The following is a 21,068-nucleotide window of genomic DNA, read 5'->3' as shown; positions in this document are numbered from 1 at the left end:
TAGTGGTGTAATCAGCTTGTTTGGCTAACTGAATAACTGTTCAACAGGGTGAACCTGGTCTCCCTGGCCCTCCTGGAGAGAAGGTAAGACTAATTGTACATAAAGATTTTACAATTATAAAACAATATCTCCCATCCTCTTACTCAATCGCCCTGCTGAGATGTCACAGTAATTTTCTTTTACTTTCCTGCAGGGTGACAGGCTGGCCTTTGTGAGTGAGAAAGGAGATAAGGTGAGAATTTTGTTTATATGTCATCTGGAGAAAAGCTGTATTACTCACATGATGCTTACACTGACATCACTGCTAGTGCTGTTTGTTACATGATTTTCACTGACGATTTGATAAATTTACTTTTTAATTTTACGTTCGTGGATAATTGTTGATGCATTGTTCTTCATACAAATGTAGTTGTGGCTGTTGTAATTGTTGCTGTGTTCCTGCAGGGTGAGCGAGGATTTCGTGGCCCACCTGGCCCTCCTGGCCCTCCCTTTCAGGGAGCGGAAGGAAGTCATATTACTGTGCACCTACCTGGACCACAGGTACTCACCCACCTCTTTAAAAACAGAAATTGAGCTATTTTTGGTTTCAAAAAGATCAACAGTGCTAAACATTTGTTTATATGTAAAACATGAATAGTATTCTGTGCTTTTTACTAAATGTGTGTTTTTTTTATTAACTAAAGGGTGAGAGAGGACTTCCAGGAGACAAAGGAGATAAAGTAAGTCATTTGCTCTCAAACACTGAGGTGTATGAGTTAACATTTCTGCATACAAACGCTGTTTTTATGTTTTAGTTCAATTGTCTACTTTTTTGATTTACTTTGCAGGGTATTTGCACCCCATATCAAGCTGGTGTCAAAGGTGATCCTGGCCCACCTGGACCAAGGGTAAGTGGCAAAAATATTTAGGATAGTATCATGATTTAATGAATGAATAAGGAAGTGTAGCATTAGTTGTCACTGTATGAAGTGAAAACAACACTGTTCCTGTAATTTTAGGGTAAACCTGGCAAGGATGGAGATGCCGGACCGATGGTAACAATAACTTTCTATAATATCCATCTGGACCAACTGTTGTTTGTTTTTAGATTATGACATATTTAAAGTTTGCATAATTTCACACAGGGAGAAAAAGGCTTCCCCGGATCACCTGGATACACTGGATCCCAGGTACCTAATGCACCTGTTATTAATCTGCACATATCAAGGCTTTAATGTTAAACTTAGATTATCTTGGAAGTGTTGTGGACAGACAGACTAAACTCTCTGTCTTGTTTCAGGGTGAAAAGGGAGAAAGAGGACCACCAGGTTATGTAAGTGATCTCCCTCCGACCGCTTTCATTATCTCTGTTCCACTCACTCTCTTTCCCATCAGCTACAAAGAGGGTGAATTCTAAAATCTGCCAGAAGATGTCATCATAAATTCATCCAGTTACATTGATTTTGAAAGGGTAATCCACTGATTTTACCACTGCATAATGTCCTCTATGATTAGTCTGAGTCTAAATTTCATATGTCTTGGCCTGTTACAAGCCTATAACTTCAAACTGGTATTTTTGGTCTGATTTTATGGTGACACATTTCTTGATTTTCACTGATGATGATTTCATTACAATGATTTTATACCTAGTTTTTTATTACATTGATTTTGTTAAGCTAATATATTGACTTTATTATCCATGGATGCATTGCTGCTTGTTTTTTTTCTGGTGTCTGAGTGCTTTGAGAGGTGCCTTGACTTGAATTATCTTGGAGTTTGGCTTGGAATATTCAAATTTCAACAGAAAACCCGTAACTTAAGCTATTTTTAGAGACTTGAGTTGCATTATGGGAAATATAGGATCCAGAATTAAAGTAACCTGTCCCACATAAGGGGCTTAAAGAGCAAGTTAAGTTTTGTTTTTGTAGACCTCTACAGTGATGTAAAAGTGTACTCTGGGCTGTCCAGTACACTGTGACATCACTATGTAGCATTGTTAACTTCTGACCATGATGCATTGCAAAGTTTGTTCAACCTGAGAGGGCAATGACAACTTTTCAGCCTTGCGTTAAGTTTACTTCTAAAAGTCAGGATCTCTTTGGCTCTGCCACTTTGATTTTAGCAATTTTGTTAATAATCTGACTCTTGCAATGGCAGTTATGGAAGCCAGATTAGTGATATTGGCAAAATCAATAATAGTCTGTGTGGCACAGAAAGTGTAATTCTACCAAATTCTATTTGTTTTCCTTATGTGTATTTTAATAATACAAATAATTACCTCAGCACTGCAGGAATAGTCAGCATGTAAAGTAGAGAAGACAGGTATGAAATTCAGTAGTCAACTGATCTTAGTTTATGTAGATCAGTGTGATAAATCCCAATCCAAAAAATGGACATGCATCCGTAATCTTTCCTTAATTATATAATTTTAGGGTAGTGGCGCCCCTGGTCCTCCTGGTCCTCGTGGTCTACCAGGGTTACAAGGAGAAAAAGGTAAAGTGAAGCGAAGTGAAGAAAGCAGAGTACGTCACTCATAAACATGAGTTTCCATGATATTAATATTATTTCTTACCTTTTTTGGTTTCTTCTTAATCCACAGGTTTTCCTGGTCCTCAAGGAGAGGCAGGTCCACCAGGTAAAATAACTAAACATACTGTAACAAGCATTAAGGTTGCATATGCATATTTATGCCAGTCAGACACATGCTAACCTGAATAACACACTTACCTTTTTGTCCTGTGCGTCAGGTCGTCATATTGAGGGTCCTCGTGGAGAGAAAGGGCTTAAGGGAGACATTGGTGAGAAAGGAGAGAGGGGAATAGAAGGAGAGTCTCTAGTGGGACCTCCAGGACAACCAGGAAACCCTGGACCACCTGGACCACCTGGACAACCGAGTATGACTTATCTTTGCATATTTCAATCATTTCAACAATTGACAACAAAGGATACATACATAAAGCATGTATCTGCGAATGTTTTTCATCACCAAATGTCTGTGTGTGTTGTGTATGTGCTATAATATTGCCTTGCAGTTGACCCTAATGAATGTAACATTCAGAAAGGAAATCCTGGACCACCTGGACCTCCAGGACTACAAGGAGAATTGGGACAGAAAGGTAAGAACAAGAGCAATAAATGCTGATCAATACAAGTCATAAATTAATGAATCTATTAAAATCCTATGTTTCTACAGCCGTTTTTACTCAGAGATTGTGGCATATAACCGCTACGAAGTCCCTACTTCATGCCTACTTTACATTCTTACACAGAACTAAACAACAGCCACATCATGCTGCTCCAGTGTGTGATTTTAAATAGCATCCCGCTAACCAACAGGGGTGATGGGCGTGACATGTAACACAAAAGCCTGTACCTCTAGTGTGACATGTAACATATGTAGTACTTTATAAATAATAACAAAGGCATAACGTGATTCAAAATCATTTACCCTCTCTGTTATATGGCAGCTGATAGCAAACTCTGCTTGGAGGATAAGGAGCCCCAGGACCTCACTGTCTTCACAATTTGCAGAATTTTAAGGACTTCTGTTCCTCTATAAATTACCTTCTAATTGCCAACAGCTGCTTTTTACATCTCCAGCAGTGTGGTCACCAACATAATACATAATCAAAACGTCACACTTTCCCACCCATGGTCACATCTTTCCGGCTTTATGTTTTGCACAGACCTTGTTTTGGCACTGTTTCTAAGTCTGTTCTTGGCTCAGAGTTGAGACAACTCTGTCATCTCTTTCCGTGATTGTATGTTATATGCAGAACTGCAAGGCAGCAAAACAGCTTTTTTTTTTGTCCCACCTTGACCAGGCAGTATAAAGGCAGCTAAGAGCTGTTGTGATACCTTTGTGCGCACATGTACTACATGCACTAATACTGCAGCTGGACTACAAATTAAGTACATTTGCATAAATCATATTTTTCAATATAATTCATCTGTGCTTTTTTTCAGGTGACAGAGGAGATACTTGTATTCAATGTGAAGGCAATGGCCCACCAGGGTTACCTGGTCCCCAGGGCCCTAAAGGAGATCGAGGTTAGTAAACAGTGGTTGCATTCAAATGAAATGGTAGTCAGCAACACCGTTGGGACTGTGAGCTAAATTTGTGAATATTTCTTTTGCCTTTAGAGTACTTCTGATCACAGCCGTTCAGTTTTCATTGTCCGAACACAACCAATTGGATATAATCCTATGCCACCATTTTTCTTCTCAGTTGATTCCCACTATTTTTGGTATTGAATGAGCTACATAAAATTGTCCATTTTCATCTGGCAGGACCTCCTGGGTTAGTAGGAGCCAAGGGAGAAAAGGGCAAATCTGGCCTTCCTGGAGAACCTGGAAGAGCTGTGAGTACAATAATGTCTGAAACACGAGGGACAATATTCGAGCTGAATGATTTCACAGTCTATCCTTCAGTTCATTGAGGAAAATGAAGCAATGATACAATTTGTTTTACCTGTCTGCAGGGTACTCAAGGTATTCCAGGGTTGATTGGAGCCCCTGGTGCTGTTGGTGAACCAGGGGACATTTTTGCAGTTCCTGGTCTGAAGGGGGAAAAAGGTCTGCCTGGTGTTCCTGGTTCACCAGGGCAGCCTGGGCTTGATGGACTGCCAGGGAGAGATGGCATCCCCGGAGTACCTGGTCTGAAAGGAGAACCAGTAAGTGTGTGTGGTTGGTCTGATCAGGCAAAATGTTGGTTTATCAGGACAGTATGAGCTCCACTTGAATTAAAAATGTATTGTCAACATAAACCAAATACGTTTGGACATCATCTTTCTGTAAATGCTTTCAGGCCAAAGAGGGCATTAAGGGTGATCGTGGACCAAGTGGGGATGCTGGTGTTTCTGGGCTTCCAGGAGAGAGAGGTCCACCTGGCCTGCCAGGCTTCGGTCGACCAGGAGAGCCTGGGGAGAAGGGTAGTCAGGGTAGACCAGGACACCCTGGAACTCCAGGACCACCTGGTAGGCATGAGATGTACAGGAAGAGACCGACAGACACTGTGAAAAGATGCACTTTTATAATCAGTCAATTAAAATTAAACTTTATCCCAATGGCACATCTGAAACTCAGCAGATGCTACACACACACACCTACTGTACATTACATAATTAATAATATTGTGACCGCCAGGTGTAAAAGGTGAGCCAGGTAAAGGTTTGAGCACTCCTGGACCTCAAGGACCACCTGGGCCACGTGGAGAAAACGGTGTACCTGGACTTCAAGGTGAGCAACACCATAACCAGCATGTTTTAATTTAGATTCCTCTGCATCAAGTATTGCTTTTGAAATTAGTTTCATGAGGATTAATCAGTAAATTTAATATTATCTTGGATCAATGTCATAACATTAAAATTGAGTTGGAGCAGATTATTAGTATGTATTTACAAAAAAAAATGTGATTCACATATTGTACCTGAAGACTGTTGGCCACTGGTCATGTTAACCAAGTAACATGTTGTTGACTGCAGGTGACAGAGGCCTGCAGGGAGACCCAGGATTGCCTGGTTTTCCTGGAAACAAGGGTGATCTTGGACCCCCTGGGATTGGATTTCCAGGTCCATCTGGTCCTAAAGGTAAATTAACTTCATGTTGTCCTGATTCCCTCTCTCTGTGGACACATCACAGACATTTGATAGAAACTTACAGTTCACTAAAGAAAAATGTTAACAAAAACTAATACAGTTCATGTGCATGAACAGAACAAAACTCAGAGGAATGTTTTTGTGCATGTATGTAGGAATAAGTGGAATTCCAGGAGCTCCAGGATTTCCGGGAGAGCCAGGAAGACCCGGACAAGATGGCTTGACTGGACAACCTGGTGTACCTGGACAAAAGGTGTTTATTTTTCTGTATATATATTTCAATTAATACTTTAGTTACATATAGAGAACCCAGTAATGAGTACTAAAACCCGGCAATGACTTAGCATTTTAACACCTCCGGTTCCCACGTCTATAAGTCCGTAGGTTTTTTGAATGTGTTTATGGTTAAAGTCTGAAATAAGGTCTGTGGTTAAGACAAGCTGAAGAGACCTTCACAGTTTGTTATATGTAGTAAAATATGTCAGTAAATAACCCACTCAAGAATTTGGAATCTTTATTATACCTTAAAAAAGATGGTTCCATACAAGTGGCTAAATGAGACTACAGAGCGTCATCATGCCAAACCGCACCGAATATTGCTTTATGGCCTTGTAGCGCATGTAGAAAAATCCCATAGGCTTGTGGATGAGGGGACCAGGGTGAAGTTAGCTTAGATGTGTAGGTATAAGCTGCCATTCACTGAGAAAGTGACTCAACAAGTGACCTGAAGCATCCTGGTTTTGACAATGAGAAAGTGTTCTTTGGAAAGTTTTCTTGTTTGGATGATGCGTTCAAATATGTATTTGGGAGGACACAATAGAGAACATCAGACAAGTACTTTAGAGTGCATTTATCCCCACAACTGTATTGTCACACAATGCAGTTCTAAATACAGGGTCCTGCAGCTTAAGGTAATGTAGATTTAAGACTTTTTTAATGACACTTTGAATTGTGTTTAAGACCAAATTTCTGAAACCAAATTTGAAGGGCAACTTTATTTTATTTTTTAATATTTGTTCAAAATTTATTGGAGCACAAAATCTGACTTTTTAAAAGTAAAAGTGAGATGATCTATGTTAAATGTTGAAAAAACAATCCTTTTTAGGGTGGAACACATGGAAAACAATGAACATATTATATTATCATAAATATATCTATTTAGTTTACCAAGAGAAATGGGATATATCTGGCATTTTTAGATGGTTTTCTGGGGGATTTTATGTTTCTCAATCTGCATCTGAGATTCCACAATGTGAATTCCCATCATGACAAGTTTAAGAAAAGGAATTTATTAAATTATTTAACAACGAATGGATGTTATCCATCATTTTGAGATTTTACAATGCAATGTCAGAAAAAAAAGATTTATACAATCTTACTTCCCATGTCTGAGCATTTTTAAGACTTGTGAAAGAGTAATTTAAGTCAATCTTATACCAATTAATTAGATTAGATTAACAAATTCACTTCCTTTTAAGACTTTCTAAGAAAACCACGGGAATCCTCTAACCCAACATCTAGAACAATGCTATCATATATTTTGTTGACATGATAAACACGAAGATTTGAATGTTATGTAAAATCAGGATTGGTAGAGTCTAGTTGTTAATCAAAAGTTTATTCCTATACTCGGCAGGGTGAGCCAGGACGGGGTCTTCCAGGCCCAAAAGGTTCCCAGGGCATCCCAGGACTTACTGGTTTCCAGGGAGAAAAGGGTACAGTTGGACTACCTGGTGTTCCTGGACGAGAGGGCGTGACAGGACCACCAGGACCCCAGGGAATCAAAGGTACTGCAAGACGCTTACAGCAACTCTGGTGTGAAGTTTGGCTGAATTTAGTCCATCCATGGAGTTAAAAAGCCTACCATCTATGACAAAGTTGTTTTTCTTTGATGTTCAAAATTAGGTGACCTGGGACCCCCAGGACCTCCCGGACTGGCTGGCGCACCAGGTGCTCCAGGAAAAGGTTCGCCAGGATCTCCCGGACCACAAGGACCAGCTGGAGAACCTGGACCCTACGGTAAGCACAAACTCAGCATCCAAACAAATTTTTTTCAAGGAAGATATTTTGACAGCACAGATGTAAGGAAAAAAATTAAAGATGGCTTAATTCCATTTAGTTGCTTCAGTTTTTATGGTTTTGGTGTTGTGGTTTTGGTAATGTGATAACATGGACAATAGAATAAAGCCCTTTTGATCTCCTTAGTAACGCCTGTCCTTCTTTGACAAGTCAGAATATCTGCTGTCAGACTGTGAAGCACACTCTTAATTTTCCATGACTTGTGAATTGGTGTTGTGGAAGTCACCACAAATATTTTTACCATACATACATATCTGCATGTGTGCATGTTGAACAGGTAGGGAAGGTGCAAAGGGAGAAAAGGGTTACCCAGGTCCTCCTGGTCTGGACATGCCGGGGCCTAAGGGAGAGAAGGGAGGCCCAGGGTTTCCAGGAGCCCCAGGTCCTAAAGGACTGCCAGGGCTGCCAGGTCTACCAGGCAGGGATGGACTGATTGGAAACCAAGGTGAGTCTGACTGGTGTGTGGGTGTTTTTTGTATTGTTTCTTGTTTTGTGATTGTTGCAATGCCACAACCAGATAAAGGCCAATCCCTTAAACAGTCAACATAATGTAAATTTCTACAGCACAATTTCTGTTTTTATCAGAATAAATGATCACAAAATGTAAACCTGTCCTCGTACATGCTTTTTGTAGCTGAGGTAATGTACGAGAATCTTTATTCCTTTTTGCCTTTCCAAGACACATATTACTCTTACCACTGTGGCAGTAATGTATAAGGTATTTGACCTACCAATCAATTTGAAATGAGGAAGGAGAAGGGTTGACTTTTTGTGAATTTTCATAATTTACCTCCTTCTGGAGTACTGGGGAGGTTGCCCTTGATGGTTTTTTTAGGTTTTGATTTAATTGACTTCCCTAATCTCACCATATGTGATTGTTTATTTGTGTGTGTGTGTGTGTGTGTGTGTGTGTGTGTGTTTACCAGGTTCTAAAGGGGAAATGGGGGTCATGGGGACACCAGGAACACCTGGATTTCCTGGACCACCTGGTACACCTGGATCACCTGGACTGAGAGGTGGGGAGAACCAAAAGTCAAAATAATAATAATAATTCTTCCTGCAGCCTCTCTCACACTGGTCACACTGTGTGCATTGTTCAGTTTTTTATAGCTTGATTAGCAACAATAATAATTTCTCTTTCTCACCATCTCTCAGGTGATCCTGGTATCACTGGACCAAGAGGTGAAATTGGAGCAACTGGAGCTAAAGGAGAAAGGGGAGACCGAGGTCTTCAGGGACCTCCTGGCAACATAAGTGAGGTTGAAATGGAGCACATGAAGGGGGAGAAGGGAGACATTGGAAACATAGGTATAAGACTACACACTGATCTTTAGCTCAATAAGAGTATGTGCATGGATTTGCTAAAAACATGTCTGTTGGTGACTCTGTCTATCGCTTCTCCGATCAGGTTTGCCTGGGGTCACTGGAGAAAAGGGCCACCGTGGAGTTCCTGGTAACCCTGGAATGCCAGGCAAAGACGGAGAGCCTGGATTACCTGGACAGCCAGGTGAGCATGTGACCATCTAAACAGCATCCTAAATGTTAGGTTTCTGCATGGGATATCAAAGGTATAGTTCGCCTCCCAAATAACCATTTGCTTATCAATTACTCACCCCCTGTTATGTTGAATTTGTGAAAAAAAAAATGTTTTTCTCACATGCCTTTGTGGTGACCAAAGAATCCAAAAGCTAAGGAAATTCTTGATGAAATGAAGTCATAGGGGTCCAACTTTAACAACCACAAAATAAAATCAAGATATCTGTTTACAAACTCTCCTGCAATTTGTTCAGTATAATTCAAGTGTCATTTATCTTTTTTTGTATGCTCAGTTCTTCCCAAAAAGACAGCCCTTTTTGATTGGGGAACTGGACTAAAAGTGAAGCTCAATTATGCTCTCTTCAAAGCCAGACTTCATTGACAAAAACAGTCATTTTACAACGCTGAACACAGCAGCTGCTGGTCAACTGCTGCCTCAGTCAGTTAGTTTGTGTTTTTGTGTGACTTTGGTGTTTTAAAGGGTTAGTTCAGATTCATTTAAGTCACAAAAGTCGCAAACTAACTGACTGAAGCAGCAGTAGACCAGTAGCCCCCATGTTCAGCAATGTAAAATTACTGTTTTTGTCAATGGAGTCTGGCTTTGAGAAGAGCATTAAATTTAAGTTTCACTTTAAGTTCAGTTACGTGTCAGAAAAGGCTGTCTGTTTGGAAAATATTGAGCATACCACTGGATAACTGAGACTTGGATTATATATCTGAAGCTGTGTGATCATTTTAAACTTATTTTATTATATACTTTTGTTGACATGGACCCCTATGACTTAATTTCATCAAGAATCTTCTCTGTTTTTGGATTCTTTGCTAGAGAAATGTGAGAAATACTGTTTTTCCTTTCCATAATAATGTAACACATGGTGAATAAGTGCTGGTCAGTTGGTCATTTGGGGTCCCAGATTCCTTAAACAACATAGACTTTATGTGGCAAATCTCTGTATGTCCTATACATGTAATTTATCTCTTAATTTAGTAGATTATCTGCACTTGCATTGTCACCTGATGAAAATGGATGGCAAATAAAATAGGTATTTTCTCTACCTTACTGATGTGTCTCAGGTGAAAAAGGAGACCGTGGTTTTCCTGGAGATCCTGGCGGTATGGGACCACCTGGACAAAAAGGAAACGTAGGAGAGATGGGAATACCAGGTAAGTTTACATAAATTTAAAAAAAAAGAAATATGTAATGGAAATGCCAACCAGCGATGATGTGTGCGCAGACATGTATTATGTGTATCACAAAATTGGAAAAATCTGCATTTTGTCTGTGTCTGTGTACGTGTGTGTAGGTCCTCATGGTCCAAAGGGTTCTAAAGGAGATATTGGTACACCAGGACATCCTGGATTTAGAGGCACAGATGGTCAGAAAGGAGACAAGGGAACAGCTGGTGAGCCAGGTATAGGGCTTCCAGGACCTCAAGGAGAAAAGGTAATCCATTGGCTATACAAATCTCTATAAGTTCTTTAGATGGGACTGACAACAAATTAATATTATGTTTGCCCTTGTATGTTATTAAGTTTGAGTACACGAGTAACAGCTATGTGCTTCAATATAATGGCCGTTTGTCACTTTAAGAAAACACAGGAGTGATGATTATATTTTCTATTCATTATACTGTCAAGATGGTGTGAAGTGACAGCAAAGTGTTTGTTGAAAACACTGCTTACCCTATGTATGTGTTTAGTTTAGTTTTGATTTTTGTTGTTTTTGTGTTTAGTTTCTTGTATTTCTTTCTCCTCTACTTGTTTTTCTTGTACTTTTACTGTTCCTGTTTATACTTTTTAAAAAGCAACAGAAAGTAAATGACAAAAATAAATTAAAGAATGTAAACTGGCACCCAACAGAAATTGAAATGGAAACAAATTGCATTTGTTTTTCTCAACAATCATCAGCACTTACCTTTGACTTAGCATTCCTCTTGACTCCTCTACTCTCACAGGGTCTGACGGGTCAGCCAGGATTCCCAGGAATACCGGGAGAGAGGGGTCTGAAGGGTCATGAGGGTATGCCCGGCAAGCCTGGACTGCAAGGAACCAAGGGAGACCAAGGAACCATTGGGTATCCAGGTCAGATTTCAAACTGTGTTTTTGCATTCATATCATTTGTCTGCAACACTAGATGTAGAAATCACGTTATTGTTCCATGTGAGTTCTCATTGTTGTGTGTTTCTGTCTGTTTGTTGTACAGGACAGCCAGGTAGACCAGGCCAGAAGGGTAACCCTGGGCTGCCAGGATCTGCAGGAGAACCTGGTCAAGATGGTAGACCTGGTAAATTACAGAATTACATAATCAGCTTATCAGACAAATGCCCACATAATAAGGTTCAACACATCATTAATCTTGTGAGATCAGTTTTTGTTAAAAGGGTAAACTTGTTCTCTTCCAGGTGAAGGTGGCTTACAGGGACCTCCTGGTCTTCCTGGAGAGAAGGGAGAGCCTGGATTGGACGGCATACCTGGATCCTCAGGAGAAAGAGGAGACCCAGGTTAGTGTAAGAGGAGTTAGGAGGAGACAACACGGCAAGAACTGACTTTGTTTGTTGATACGCTGTCATAATACAATGAGCCCTTCAGCCTGATATATCTTAGTCTTGAAACTTTGATCAATAATGCAATCTTTTCATATTTTCTTTTGAAAATGACTATTATATTACTCCTGTAATTTAATAAGGGAGATGTCCTCATAAGCCATTTTTTGCCTTCTGTCTCCTTTGCAATGTTCAAAGATTTTAAATTCTTACTCTTTTTTTACACATGCATTTTCACGTAAACTTGTTGAACTAAACGAAAAACCACAGGTTAAAAAAAAGAAATTGTATACAAGTCTATGAGAAAGTGACCTGACTTCACACCTAATTTATAACCTCGAAAAAAAAAGTTCATGGTCCCATTTGCTAGTTTCAAGTCTTGTTCAACACACCATGATGTTTATTTTGTAAATCAAGGTCCCATTTCGAGTAAAATAGAAGCTATAGCAGGGTATGTCTTAGGGTGTGGCTACATTGTGATTGACAATTTGCTACCACAGCAAGAGTCGTAACAATGTGCATCCTCTCCAGCCCCACCTTCTTGCCAAATATGGTCACTTCTGACTCCAAAAGATGATAAAAGTTAAAATGTCAAACTTGAGGCTTCAAAATGGTAGTCCACAAGTCATGCAGGCTACATCTACTTTTTCAGTCTTTGCCTTCACTGAAACTCGCTCAATCTCTGCACACACATTTTACTAGAAGACAAACTCTGTAAAAGTAGTTTAACACAAACCATCAGCAACTAACGATCAAAACCGTACAAAGACTGCCATTGATGTACTTTTAAACCATCCTATCCTGCAGGTTTACCTGGCCGAGGTTTCCCAGGACCACCTGGAGTGCTTGGTGACAAAGGTTAGCCCTTCCTTCATTGATTCATATAATCCCTGAGTCAGTGGAGCCAAACAGAGTTTTATCATATGGCCGTCTCATTCCCTCTACAGGTGACAAAGGTAGTCCAGGCTTCCCTGGCACTCCAGGTCATCCAGGTGTCCCTGGTATCAAGGGTGACAAGGGACTTCCAGGCTCTCAGGGAGTCCAGGGTGAGCCAGGTGAGAGGGGACTCCCAGGTCTGTCTGTGGAGGGCCCTAAGGGAGAGAGAGGACAAACAGGACAACCAGGAGAACCAGGTAAGGCATATGTACAACTGGCCAGATTTACTACACGTATAAGGACCTCTCATCTACATATATGTGATCTTATTCTTCTCTTTATTGGACAGGTGCCCCCGGAGGACCAGGACCCTCTGGTGTGCCAGGCAGAAATGGACTAAAGGGAGACAAAGGAGACCAGGGTCTCCCTGGTTTCCAAGGAGAGACAGGACAAAAGGGCGATCCTGGAACTACTGGCCTTATAGTATGTCATAATGATGACTAAAAGGACTGTGTAGGATTTAAAGGAATATAGTGGTAGAAATGGAAAATAATATCATAATTATGTTTAAATTACCTGATACTAAACATTGTTGTGTTTTTTGTTAGCTTAGAATGAGTCCGTCATATCTACATAGGGAGCAGGTCATCTTCCATAGTTGTACCACCATGTTTAGCCCAGAATAGACAAACCAAATACCAGCTCTCAATAAGGCCTTTCACATTTTTACTTTGAAGTGAAGACCACTGTGGGCTCTACTACTACTACTACTACTTTGGAAAAATAGTAACACCTGTGAAGAGGTATCTAGACCCTAGATCTGTTTAGCGTTTCCACCGCAGACAGTACTGCCACATGTGGGTGGGGTTGTTGCTCGAGCACACCAAACTAAGTTTAGACGTATTTTTTTTCTCTGAGTTAGAATATTAGCCATTCACATAATCCAGTCGCAATTAATATATTTTTTTAACACTAATAGATCCATTGATTACTAAAAGTGTCATCCAAGAGAGACAATAGAAACAGATGAATAGTCAAAGTTGTCATGTTTAAATGTTAACTGTTAACATTACAAGTAAATGTTCGGCCTTAAAAGTTGCCGACAGTAGTATTTTTGTTTAATTTTTATAAGTCTACAGCTGACCAATCAACAGACGGAGGGTTTCTTCCTAGCTAATTTCTAGCTGTTAGTATTTGATTATTGTGCTAGGTACCCCAAGCAGAGTGTTGACAAACAATGGGGATGGTTCCAAAAGTACTATTAGGTAAAATCCACAACTTTTCACAATGGAAACACAGAAAAAAATGTGTACCGAACTGCACGCCTCACTGGTTGCAATTTGCAACCTCACTGCAGATGCCACTAAATCCCATACACTAGACCTTTAAAGCTCTTTTACTCTACAAGTTATATACTAGTTAATGTGCATGTTCATGTTGCTCTAATACTAATTTTTGTGTTTGTCTTTTATAGGGACAACCTGGACTTCCAGGAATCGATGGACAGAAGGGAGAGAGGGGATTGCAGGGTGTCCCTGGCTTCCCAGGTGAGTAAATACTGTGTGTGATAGTCTGTGATTGTGTGTGTTTATGTGTGAAAGTGTAAATGTATTTTTACAGAAATGAGAGAGGAAAGATGGGCTTTTTATTCCACTTACTGACACTAAAATACACTTTTTTTGAATGCAAACTTCAGGTATAAGGGGTAATGTTGGGGACATTGGATTCAAAGGAGAAGATGGAGACAGAGGATTCCCAGGAGAAAAGGGTAAAACATGGAGGGAAGCCCCTTCAGTGTGTTAATTTTGAAAACTGTCTTTATCTCACTTAGTAGAATCATTAAGATATATAATTTAGTTGGTGCTTCATCTCTCCAGTTATCTCACTTGACCTCCATAAACTAATAAAAATCAATATGAGCAACTAGAAAATGTTGTCTAAAGTTACTGCATATTTCAGGCAATGAAGGTCCTCCTGGTCCCCCCGGCCCCGCCAGCTTCATCAAAGGAGACATTGGGTTCCCAGGGACTCAAGGTTTACCTGGACCCCAGGGTCCATCTGGGCTACCTGGACAGAAAGGACAGCAAGGTGAATTTTGCTTAAATTTGTGTGATCACCTCACCTGTCCTCCACATCCATTGTTCTGATTGCTACATCATTTTTGTGATCTTCTTTCAGGTGTGACCGGTATTCCAGGACCAAAAGGTGATGATGGCCTTCCTGGATATCACGGTCAGCCTGGAGCCAAAGGAGATCCTGGCCTGCCGGGACCACAGGGTGAGAGGCTCACAGTGATAAAAAGCTGTTAGTTAGAACTGCTGTGATGTCACTGTCATAACTTCCAAATTACTTTATTTCTTTAGGACCCAGGGGACATCCTGGCCCCCCAGGACCTGATGGTGTCCCAGGACAAGTGGGTCCACCAGGCCCTTCCTCCATGGATCACGGGTTCCTGGTAACACGTCACAGCCAAACTGTGGAGGTTCCACAGTGTCCTGAGGGAACTTCCCTCATATATGATGGCTATTCCTTGCTCTACGTACAAGGCAATGAACGTTCCCATGGACAGGACTTAGGTGAGAAACAAAATCTGAGAAAGAAGTGAGATGAAGAAAAAAAGGAAGAATGAACAAAGAGGAATATTTGTGGGATGATTTACCTTGAGCACCGGTGGTATCATGGTATTACAGTATACCATGCTAATTAGAAATCCAGTGTGATTTTAAATACTGTCAAAAACAGGGACCCTCATTCTTCTATTGCTTCATACTAGAGAGGCTGTATTGAGTATGTTTTGCATGCAGTGTGTATTACATGCCCTCGAGGTTATGTCCAGGCCACACTGCATGTGTGAGCAGTGTGTGTTCCCACTGGCAGCATTTGTTGTTGTGGTTGCTGCAGACTTGTCTGCTGTTGTATTTCCACAATTAAAAGCACATACTCCACTCATTTATAAAGCTGTGCAAGCTGTTGCATCGTCAACAGCATGAACCTGCAAATGTTTCACAGTAAAATGCCTGTCAACAACTGAAGGGATTCTGTTGACAGTAGTGCCATCAGCTTTTATTGTGAAACAGAAACAAGAAAGGTTGAGCAAAACAGACATATTTGTATTTCCTGATGTCTTTGACAGATAAACATATTGAAACTGTAGTAAAAGGTGGTATAGAGTCAATATATTTATCAAAAGACCATTTTCACAGTGTATTTTTGCTGAAAAACAGGCGAGTCGTGCAGAAAAAAATTGGCGAGGCTCTGTTTCTCTAGATGTGCCACAACTAAGCAGCGCTGTTAACACTGTCAGTGTTGCTGCTCTAACCTGGTAACATGAGCGCTGAAATAAAAAACAGGTTCTGCCGTGCAGAAGGCTTAGTTTCTGTAAAAGAGAGAAACATGAATTCAAAAGGTGTATGGTTCTCATTCTCTTTTTAATAAGGAAAAAGGGTGTAAAATTTCACCTTTTGTTGACATCTCATAAGTGTCTTGTCTGTCAGTCTTGTGGAAGGGGGGGGTGTTACACTGCCCACACACTGATAGCATCATACACTGTATAGGTATAAAAATAGAAACCGTCCAAGCCTACTTTACATGTCCCCTCCTCACTCTGTTTCAGGTACGGCGGGCAGCTGTCTAAGGAAGTTCAGCCCCATGCCCTTCCTTTTCTGTAACATCAACAACGTGTGCAACTTTGCCTCCCGTAATGACTACTCCTACTGGCTCACCTCCCCTGAGCCCATGCCCATGTCCATGGCACCCGTCACTGGTGAAAGCATCAAACCCTTCATCAGCAGGTATGTCCCCATCTCTATCCATATTTTGTTGTTTCAGATATATAGGGTACTCACATACTGTGGTCTTCTCGTGTGTGTGGACAGGTGTTCTGTGTGTGAAGCTCCAGCCATGGTGATAGCAGTTCACAGTCAGACCATCATGATCCCACAATGCCCTCACGGCTGGGACTCTCTATGGATTGGTTACTCCTTTGTCATGGTAAGACAAACAGGAGCAAGTCTCAAGAACACATTCACTTCTTCCTTACACCACAGATATGTCAACCATGTTCAGGTTGTGATGATTGAGTATAATTTGGAAAGCATTTTGTGGACTGTTTAGGGTAAATGTAGTATCGTAAAAGTATACATTTTATTTTTGAAATTTAATGGCGTAAAGTTAGAAATTGACAGACATTAAAGGTCAAGTTAGGTATAAATACTCCCAAAAAATACTAAAGTATTTTAATTAAGTATTATTACTTTGTTATACTACACCACTGGTTGTTGTGAGGTCAATGTTTTGATTTTCTATATTAAGAGTTACCGATGGACAACAGTAGATGTGAATATGTCCATGTTAAAAGGCTTAATTATATCATGCTGTAAGCACAAATACAAATAATTCCTCTGACCCTATCCCAAAAACATTCAATTCCAGCCCCGCACCATACCCACCCCATTCTCCAAAACACTCCCACTTACGGTACAACATCCTCCGTTTGGCTAGACACCCATACTAATCCACACATGCACATGCAAACATAGGCAGTACATTGATTGCTTTACCCTGTCTGTGGAAGAAAACTAAGCAAACCTTTATGCATATATTTACACAAGAACAACTTTCAGAAATCAACAATAACCCTTTTGAAAATGTTCTTCAACTGATTAATGAACTGTTTTCATTTTGTGTGTGTGTGTGTGTGTGTGTGTGTGTAGCACACCAGTGCCGGTGCTGAGGGTTCAGGCCAGGCTCTGGCCTCTCCCGGTTCCTGCCTGGAGGAATTCCGCAGTGCTCCATTCTTTGAGTGTCACGGTCGGGGAACTTGCAACTACTACGCCAACTCCTACAGTTTTTGGCTCGCCACCATTGAAGACAATGAGATGTTTACGTAAGTCAGAAACACTCAGAGGGGAATTCACAAAGAAAGAATTGTGGCTGCTGATAGCACCATGATTAGGGCATCGCTTGCAACCGCTATCAGCCCTGTCACAGAAGATATTGCGCTAATGGGGCCATTCACCCTTTTATTGCATCTAATTGCAATTAGCCTTGTGGCAAATATATAAATGTTGCATTTATACCATGACATGAACACAGAAGGCAGAACAGTGGCTGAGAGAAAGAAAGAATTTGACATTTTCAGACCATTAGCTACAGGTCCTGACTGATGAGGTGCAGAGGCATTTCTCAAAACTTAAGGCAAGAAATTCAAACATGACAAAATATATTCGGGATTTAATATCACAGTCTGTTAGTGCTGTTGCTGCTTCATGAGCAGTGCGTGACAGCAACCTCACCAAACTGAAGTGTGTTTCATGCTCGTGGTGTTCACACTGGCAGCATTGTGGCTGTGATGCTTCCACAGGCTGCCTGCTGCAATGAGTAATGTATTTCATCATTCTTAAGCACAAATTCCACTCATTCATGAAGTCGTGCAAGCTCCAGCATTGTCACGGTCCCGCAAATGTTTCACAATAAAACACCTTGTGCCAACAACTAATGGGATTCTGTTGACAGAAACGTTGTCAGAAGACTTTTATTCTGAAACAGGAGCAGGAAAGTTTGAGTAAAACAGACATCTTTGTATTTCCTCATCTCTGTGACAGAGAGAGACTTTTAACTGAAGTAAAAGGAGTATAGTATCAATGTAATTATCAAAACACATTTTTCACTCTCTATTTCTGCTGACAACCGTGCACAGCAAGCAGGAAAAAAATCAGCGAGCAACCGCTTCTCTAGATGTGCGGTGGCTGACAGGCAGCTGAGATGCACCTGACGCAGCTAGTGTGATTGCTCACTGCTGTTTCTGGCATTGGACAGTAGAAGAAAATGGCATGACTTGTGCTGCAGTTATCACAAACTCCAAGAAGACACTAATAATGTCACTGTAACTGCATCTGGCCAATTGCACTGATCTTTGTGAATTGGACTGTTATCTTAATGAGGCTTGATTGCATAGAAAGGGGCCAATTTTGCACCAAATGTCTGCACTTTACTTAATTCAAATACACGTGAATAAATGTAGGAGCACAGAGATGCTATATGCTTGGCAGCACAGTTTGGGGAGCATTACAACCTTTGCTGGTGCTTAGAGAATTACACATTTTTGTTTTGTCTTATTTATGGCAACAAAAGCTGTGCAACTCATCAGACATATTTTTTGATTACCCTTACTTTGTATTAAAATATAACTTAGTCTTATTTGTGTTAACCTCCAGTGATTTGCCATTCCCTGTACATGTACTTCATGAACTTGGTAATAAAGATGGACCTCTGTGTTTCTCTTCACATCTTTCCAGGAAACCTGTTCCCACAACGCTAAAAGCAGGCAGTCTCCGAACACACATAAGTCGCTGTCAGGTGTGCATGAAGAGGACATAAACCCCGACACCAGACTCCTCCTTCCAAACCTGCGAGCAAAACTGTGCACGCTGATGTCCTCGACTTGGCTTAACTTGCTGTTTTCAAACGATGGTGCTATTTCCCTGCATGTGTAAGAAGAGAGGGACAAAGATGTGGTTTGCAAAACAGCCGGAGATCTAACATTACAAACAAGAACACAGAGACCAAGTGGCCTTTTGCTCCACGCAGAACACATGATCACAACATGTCTCTAAACAAATGCATCCAGTTTGCCACTGCACTGAGTACATGCCCCCTAAACTGGTAAACTGGTGTTCATCTTGTGTGAGTCAGGTGCTATTCCATCATACTTATCTGCCTTATTCCATTATGTTTTACTCTTCTCCCTACCAGGGCTGCACGATCAAAGGTATAGCCACATTTTATTATAGATTTTAACTTGTTTAAACATACTAATGTAAAGGACGGGACTTACCACTGGTTACAGACGCTTGTCATTTGCTAAATCACCATAACGCTGCAGACACAGATATATAGCAATCACTCTGTTGTAAATATAATGCATTCCTCTCTAACATAGTCCAACATACTCTCCTCAGGTTATTATTGAAATACTTTGTGTGTTATTAAGTCCATTTTTTATTTATAAGATTTATGAGAATATGTTGGACTTGAGTGTATCTGAGATTCCAAAAACAGTGTTTTAATGTCTGACAGTCAACGCCTTATTAACTTGCAAAACAGCACTGAATGAGCATTGGCGTGTGTGTGTATGTGTGTGTGAGTGTGCATATATGAATGGATTTGAGCTGCTTGGAAGTGTATTACCTGATGTCTGCATATATATTGTTGCACAACCTTGTTGTTGACATAATCCCAAACAGATGCACAAAAAGAAATAGACCAAAAAAAAAAATCACATTTCCTTTACTCTGTCAGAACATTGTGTGTAACAGATTCCAAAGAAATGCACATGTATATATACTTACACATAACATGTACTTGCTATTTTGCTCATGTACTTGACTGTTCCCTTTTGTGAATTACTTTGTTATCCCTGTTGATTTAACGCAAAATTAACACTGAAGGGTCATCACATTATTGTTCAACATCCTCGTCAAAATAGACAGATGACAACGACTATATTTAAAAGCGTCTATGCAAGCTGAGTGGCTTTTAAAGGCCTTAACAGAGGTTTGTGTTTATTTATCCCTTAGAGGGGAGCACCACCTAAATTAAGAATCCCACTATATTGTGTCCATGATTGAAGAAAGTTCAGTCAAAAGGCTTGTTCAAGATGAACTGCAGCTTGCCTGGAAAGTGGACAAGATCAAGCGGCAACAGCAGGTGACATACACATATCTTGTTTAATCCGTTTGTGGGCACCTGTAGTTTATTAATTAATATCATTGTTAATTATTATGTATTAATATTATCAAAGGCAAAAATCAGACAGGAGATCCAAAAGATGTACTAAAATATCCAAGCAGTTTTTACTGTACAACATTTCAGTTTAAAGGAGATTTTTGTCAGGCAATGTCAAATTACCTTACTTATGATTATCATCAACAAAACAATAGACCTATATGTTTAACAGATTACACCTTCATGCACAACATGAGACTGAAAGCCTACAATGTAGCGTTTAATATTTCAATTAAACAGAAAATCTGGACTTTCTACAAACATGGGGCATGTTTAATCTCAAAATGTTTTGCTCCGTTGTGCTACGATTTCCAGACTGAACAACATTTTCTTTGAAACGGTGTACAACCGGCTTTGAGGTATGTTTTTTCCCCGTTTCTTTCAAATGTGTTACCCAATTCGCAGCGACGTGTGCATAAATAAATGTCTAGTAGATCTTAACTTACTGTACTTACATGTTTTGTTTACATCTCACACTTGGTTTGGTAATGTAAACATATGTTTGCCATGCAAAACACTCCCACTTTGAATTGAGCTGAATTAACCCCCCCCCCCATATTAAAAGGCAGTGCACCTGAGTAACACAACAGGGTTTTGTCGGGGCAGAATGTAGCCCTGTTTTTTGTGATCAAAACTAAGAGCCAAAGAGCTCTTTGATCAGATGACAGCCAGG

General features: G+C 40.4%; 1 protein-coding gene across 1 annotated transcript in view; it reads left to right on the top strand.

Moving 5' to 3' along the window:
* col4a1 (collagen, type IV, alpha 1) overlaps positions 1–20,095 on the top strand; it is a 50,438-nt gene extending 30,343 nt beyond the window's left edge. The window contains exons 11-52 of the mRNA XM_042495127.1: positions 48–83; positions 194–232; positions 445–540; positions 684–719; positions 828–887; positions 999–1,034; positions 1,125–1,169; positions 1,280–1,312; positions 2,412–2,472; positions 2,579–2,614; positions 2,727–2,873; positions 3,012–3,095; positions 3,946–4,029; positions 4,270–4,340; positions 4,461–4,652; positions 4,787–4,955; positions 5,125–5,217; positions 5,463–5,567; positions 5,732–5,829; positions 7,213–7,363; positions 7,482–7,595; positions 7,933–8,100; positions 8,582–8,671; positions 8,811–8,963; positions 9,064–9,162; positions 10,266–10,355; positions 10,496–10,635; positions 11,147–11,273; positions 11,395–11,475; positions 11,594–11,692; positions 12,542–12,592; positions 12,682–12,867; positions 12,960–13,093; positions 14,085–14,157; positions 14,307–14,378; positions 14,570–14,698; positions 14,789–14,887; positions 14,974–15,186; positions 16,224–16,401; positions 16,486–16,600; positions 17,323–17,495; positions 18,907–20,095. Of these exons, the coding sequence (XP_042351061.1) occupies positions 48–83; positions 194–232; positions 445–540; positions 684–719; positions 828–887; positions 999–1,034; positions 1,125–1,169; positions 1,280–1,312; positions 2,412–2,472; positions 2,579–2,614; positions 2,727–2,873; positions 3,012–3,095; positions 3,946–4,029; positions 4,270–4,340; positions 4,461–4,652; positions 4,787–4,955; positions 5,125–5,217; positions 5,463–5,567; positions 5,732–5,829; positions 7,213–7,363; positions 7,482–7,595; positions 7,933–8,100; positions 8,582–8,671; positions 8,811–8,963; positions 9,064–9,162; positions 10,266–10,355; positions 10,496–10,635; positions 11,147–11,273; positions 11,395–11,475; positions 11,594–11,692; positions 12,542–12,592; positions 12,682–12,867; positions 12,960–13,093; positions 14,085–14,157; positions 14,307–14,378; positions 14,570–14,698; positions 14,789–14,887; positions 14,974–15,186; positions 16,224–16,401; positions 16,486–16,600; positions 17,323–17,495; positions 18,907–18,988 (4,338 nt within the window). The 3' untranslated portion in view covers positions 18,989–20,095. The remainder of the gene's footprint in view (positions 1–47; positions 84–193; positions 233–444; positions 541–683; positions 720–827; positions 888–998; positions 1,035–1,124; positions 1,170–1,279; positions 1,313–2,411; positions 2,473–2,578; positions 2,615–2,726; positions 2,874–3,011; positions 3,096–3,945; positions 4,030–4,269; positions 4,341–4,460; positions 4,653–4,786; positions 4,956–5,124; positions 5,218–5,462; positions 5,568–5,731; positions 5,830–7,212; positions 7,364–7,481; positions 7,596–7,932; positions 8,101–8,581; positions 8,672–8,810; positions 8,964–9,063; positions 9,163–10,265; positions 10,356–10,495; positions 10,636–11,146; positions 11,274–11,394; positions 11,476–11,593; positions 11,693–12,541; positions 12,593–12,681; positions 12,868–12,959; positions 13,094–14,084; positions 14,158–14,306; positions 14,379–14,569; positions 14,699–14,788; positions 14,888–14,973; positions 15,187–16,223; positions 16,402–16,485; positions 16,601–17,322; positions 17,496–18,906) is intronic.
* Positions 20,096–21,068: the final 973 nt, after the last annotated feature.

The sequence above is a fragment of the Plectropomus leopardus genome, chromosome 10 (assembly GCF_008729295.1).
Source record: "Plectropomus leopardus isolate mb chromosome 10, YSFRI_Pleo_2.0, whole genome shotgun sequence".
NCBI classification, from domain to species: domain Eukaryota; kingdom Metazoa; phylum Chordata; class Actinopteri; order Perciformes; family Serranidae; genus Plectropomus; species Plectropomus leopardus.
The sequence above is the reverse complement of the archived record's forward strand: the minus strand, read 5'-3'. Positions and strand labels throughout refer to the sequence as shown.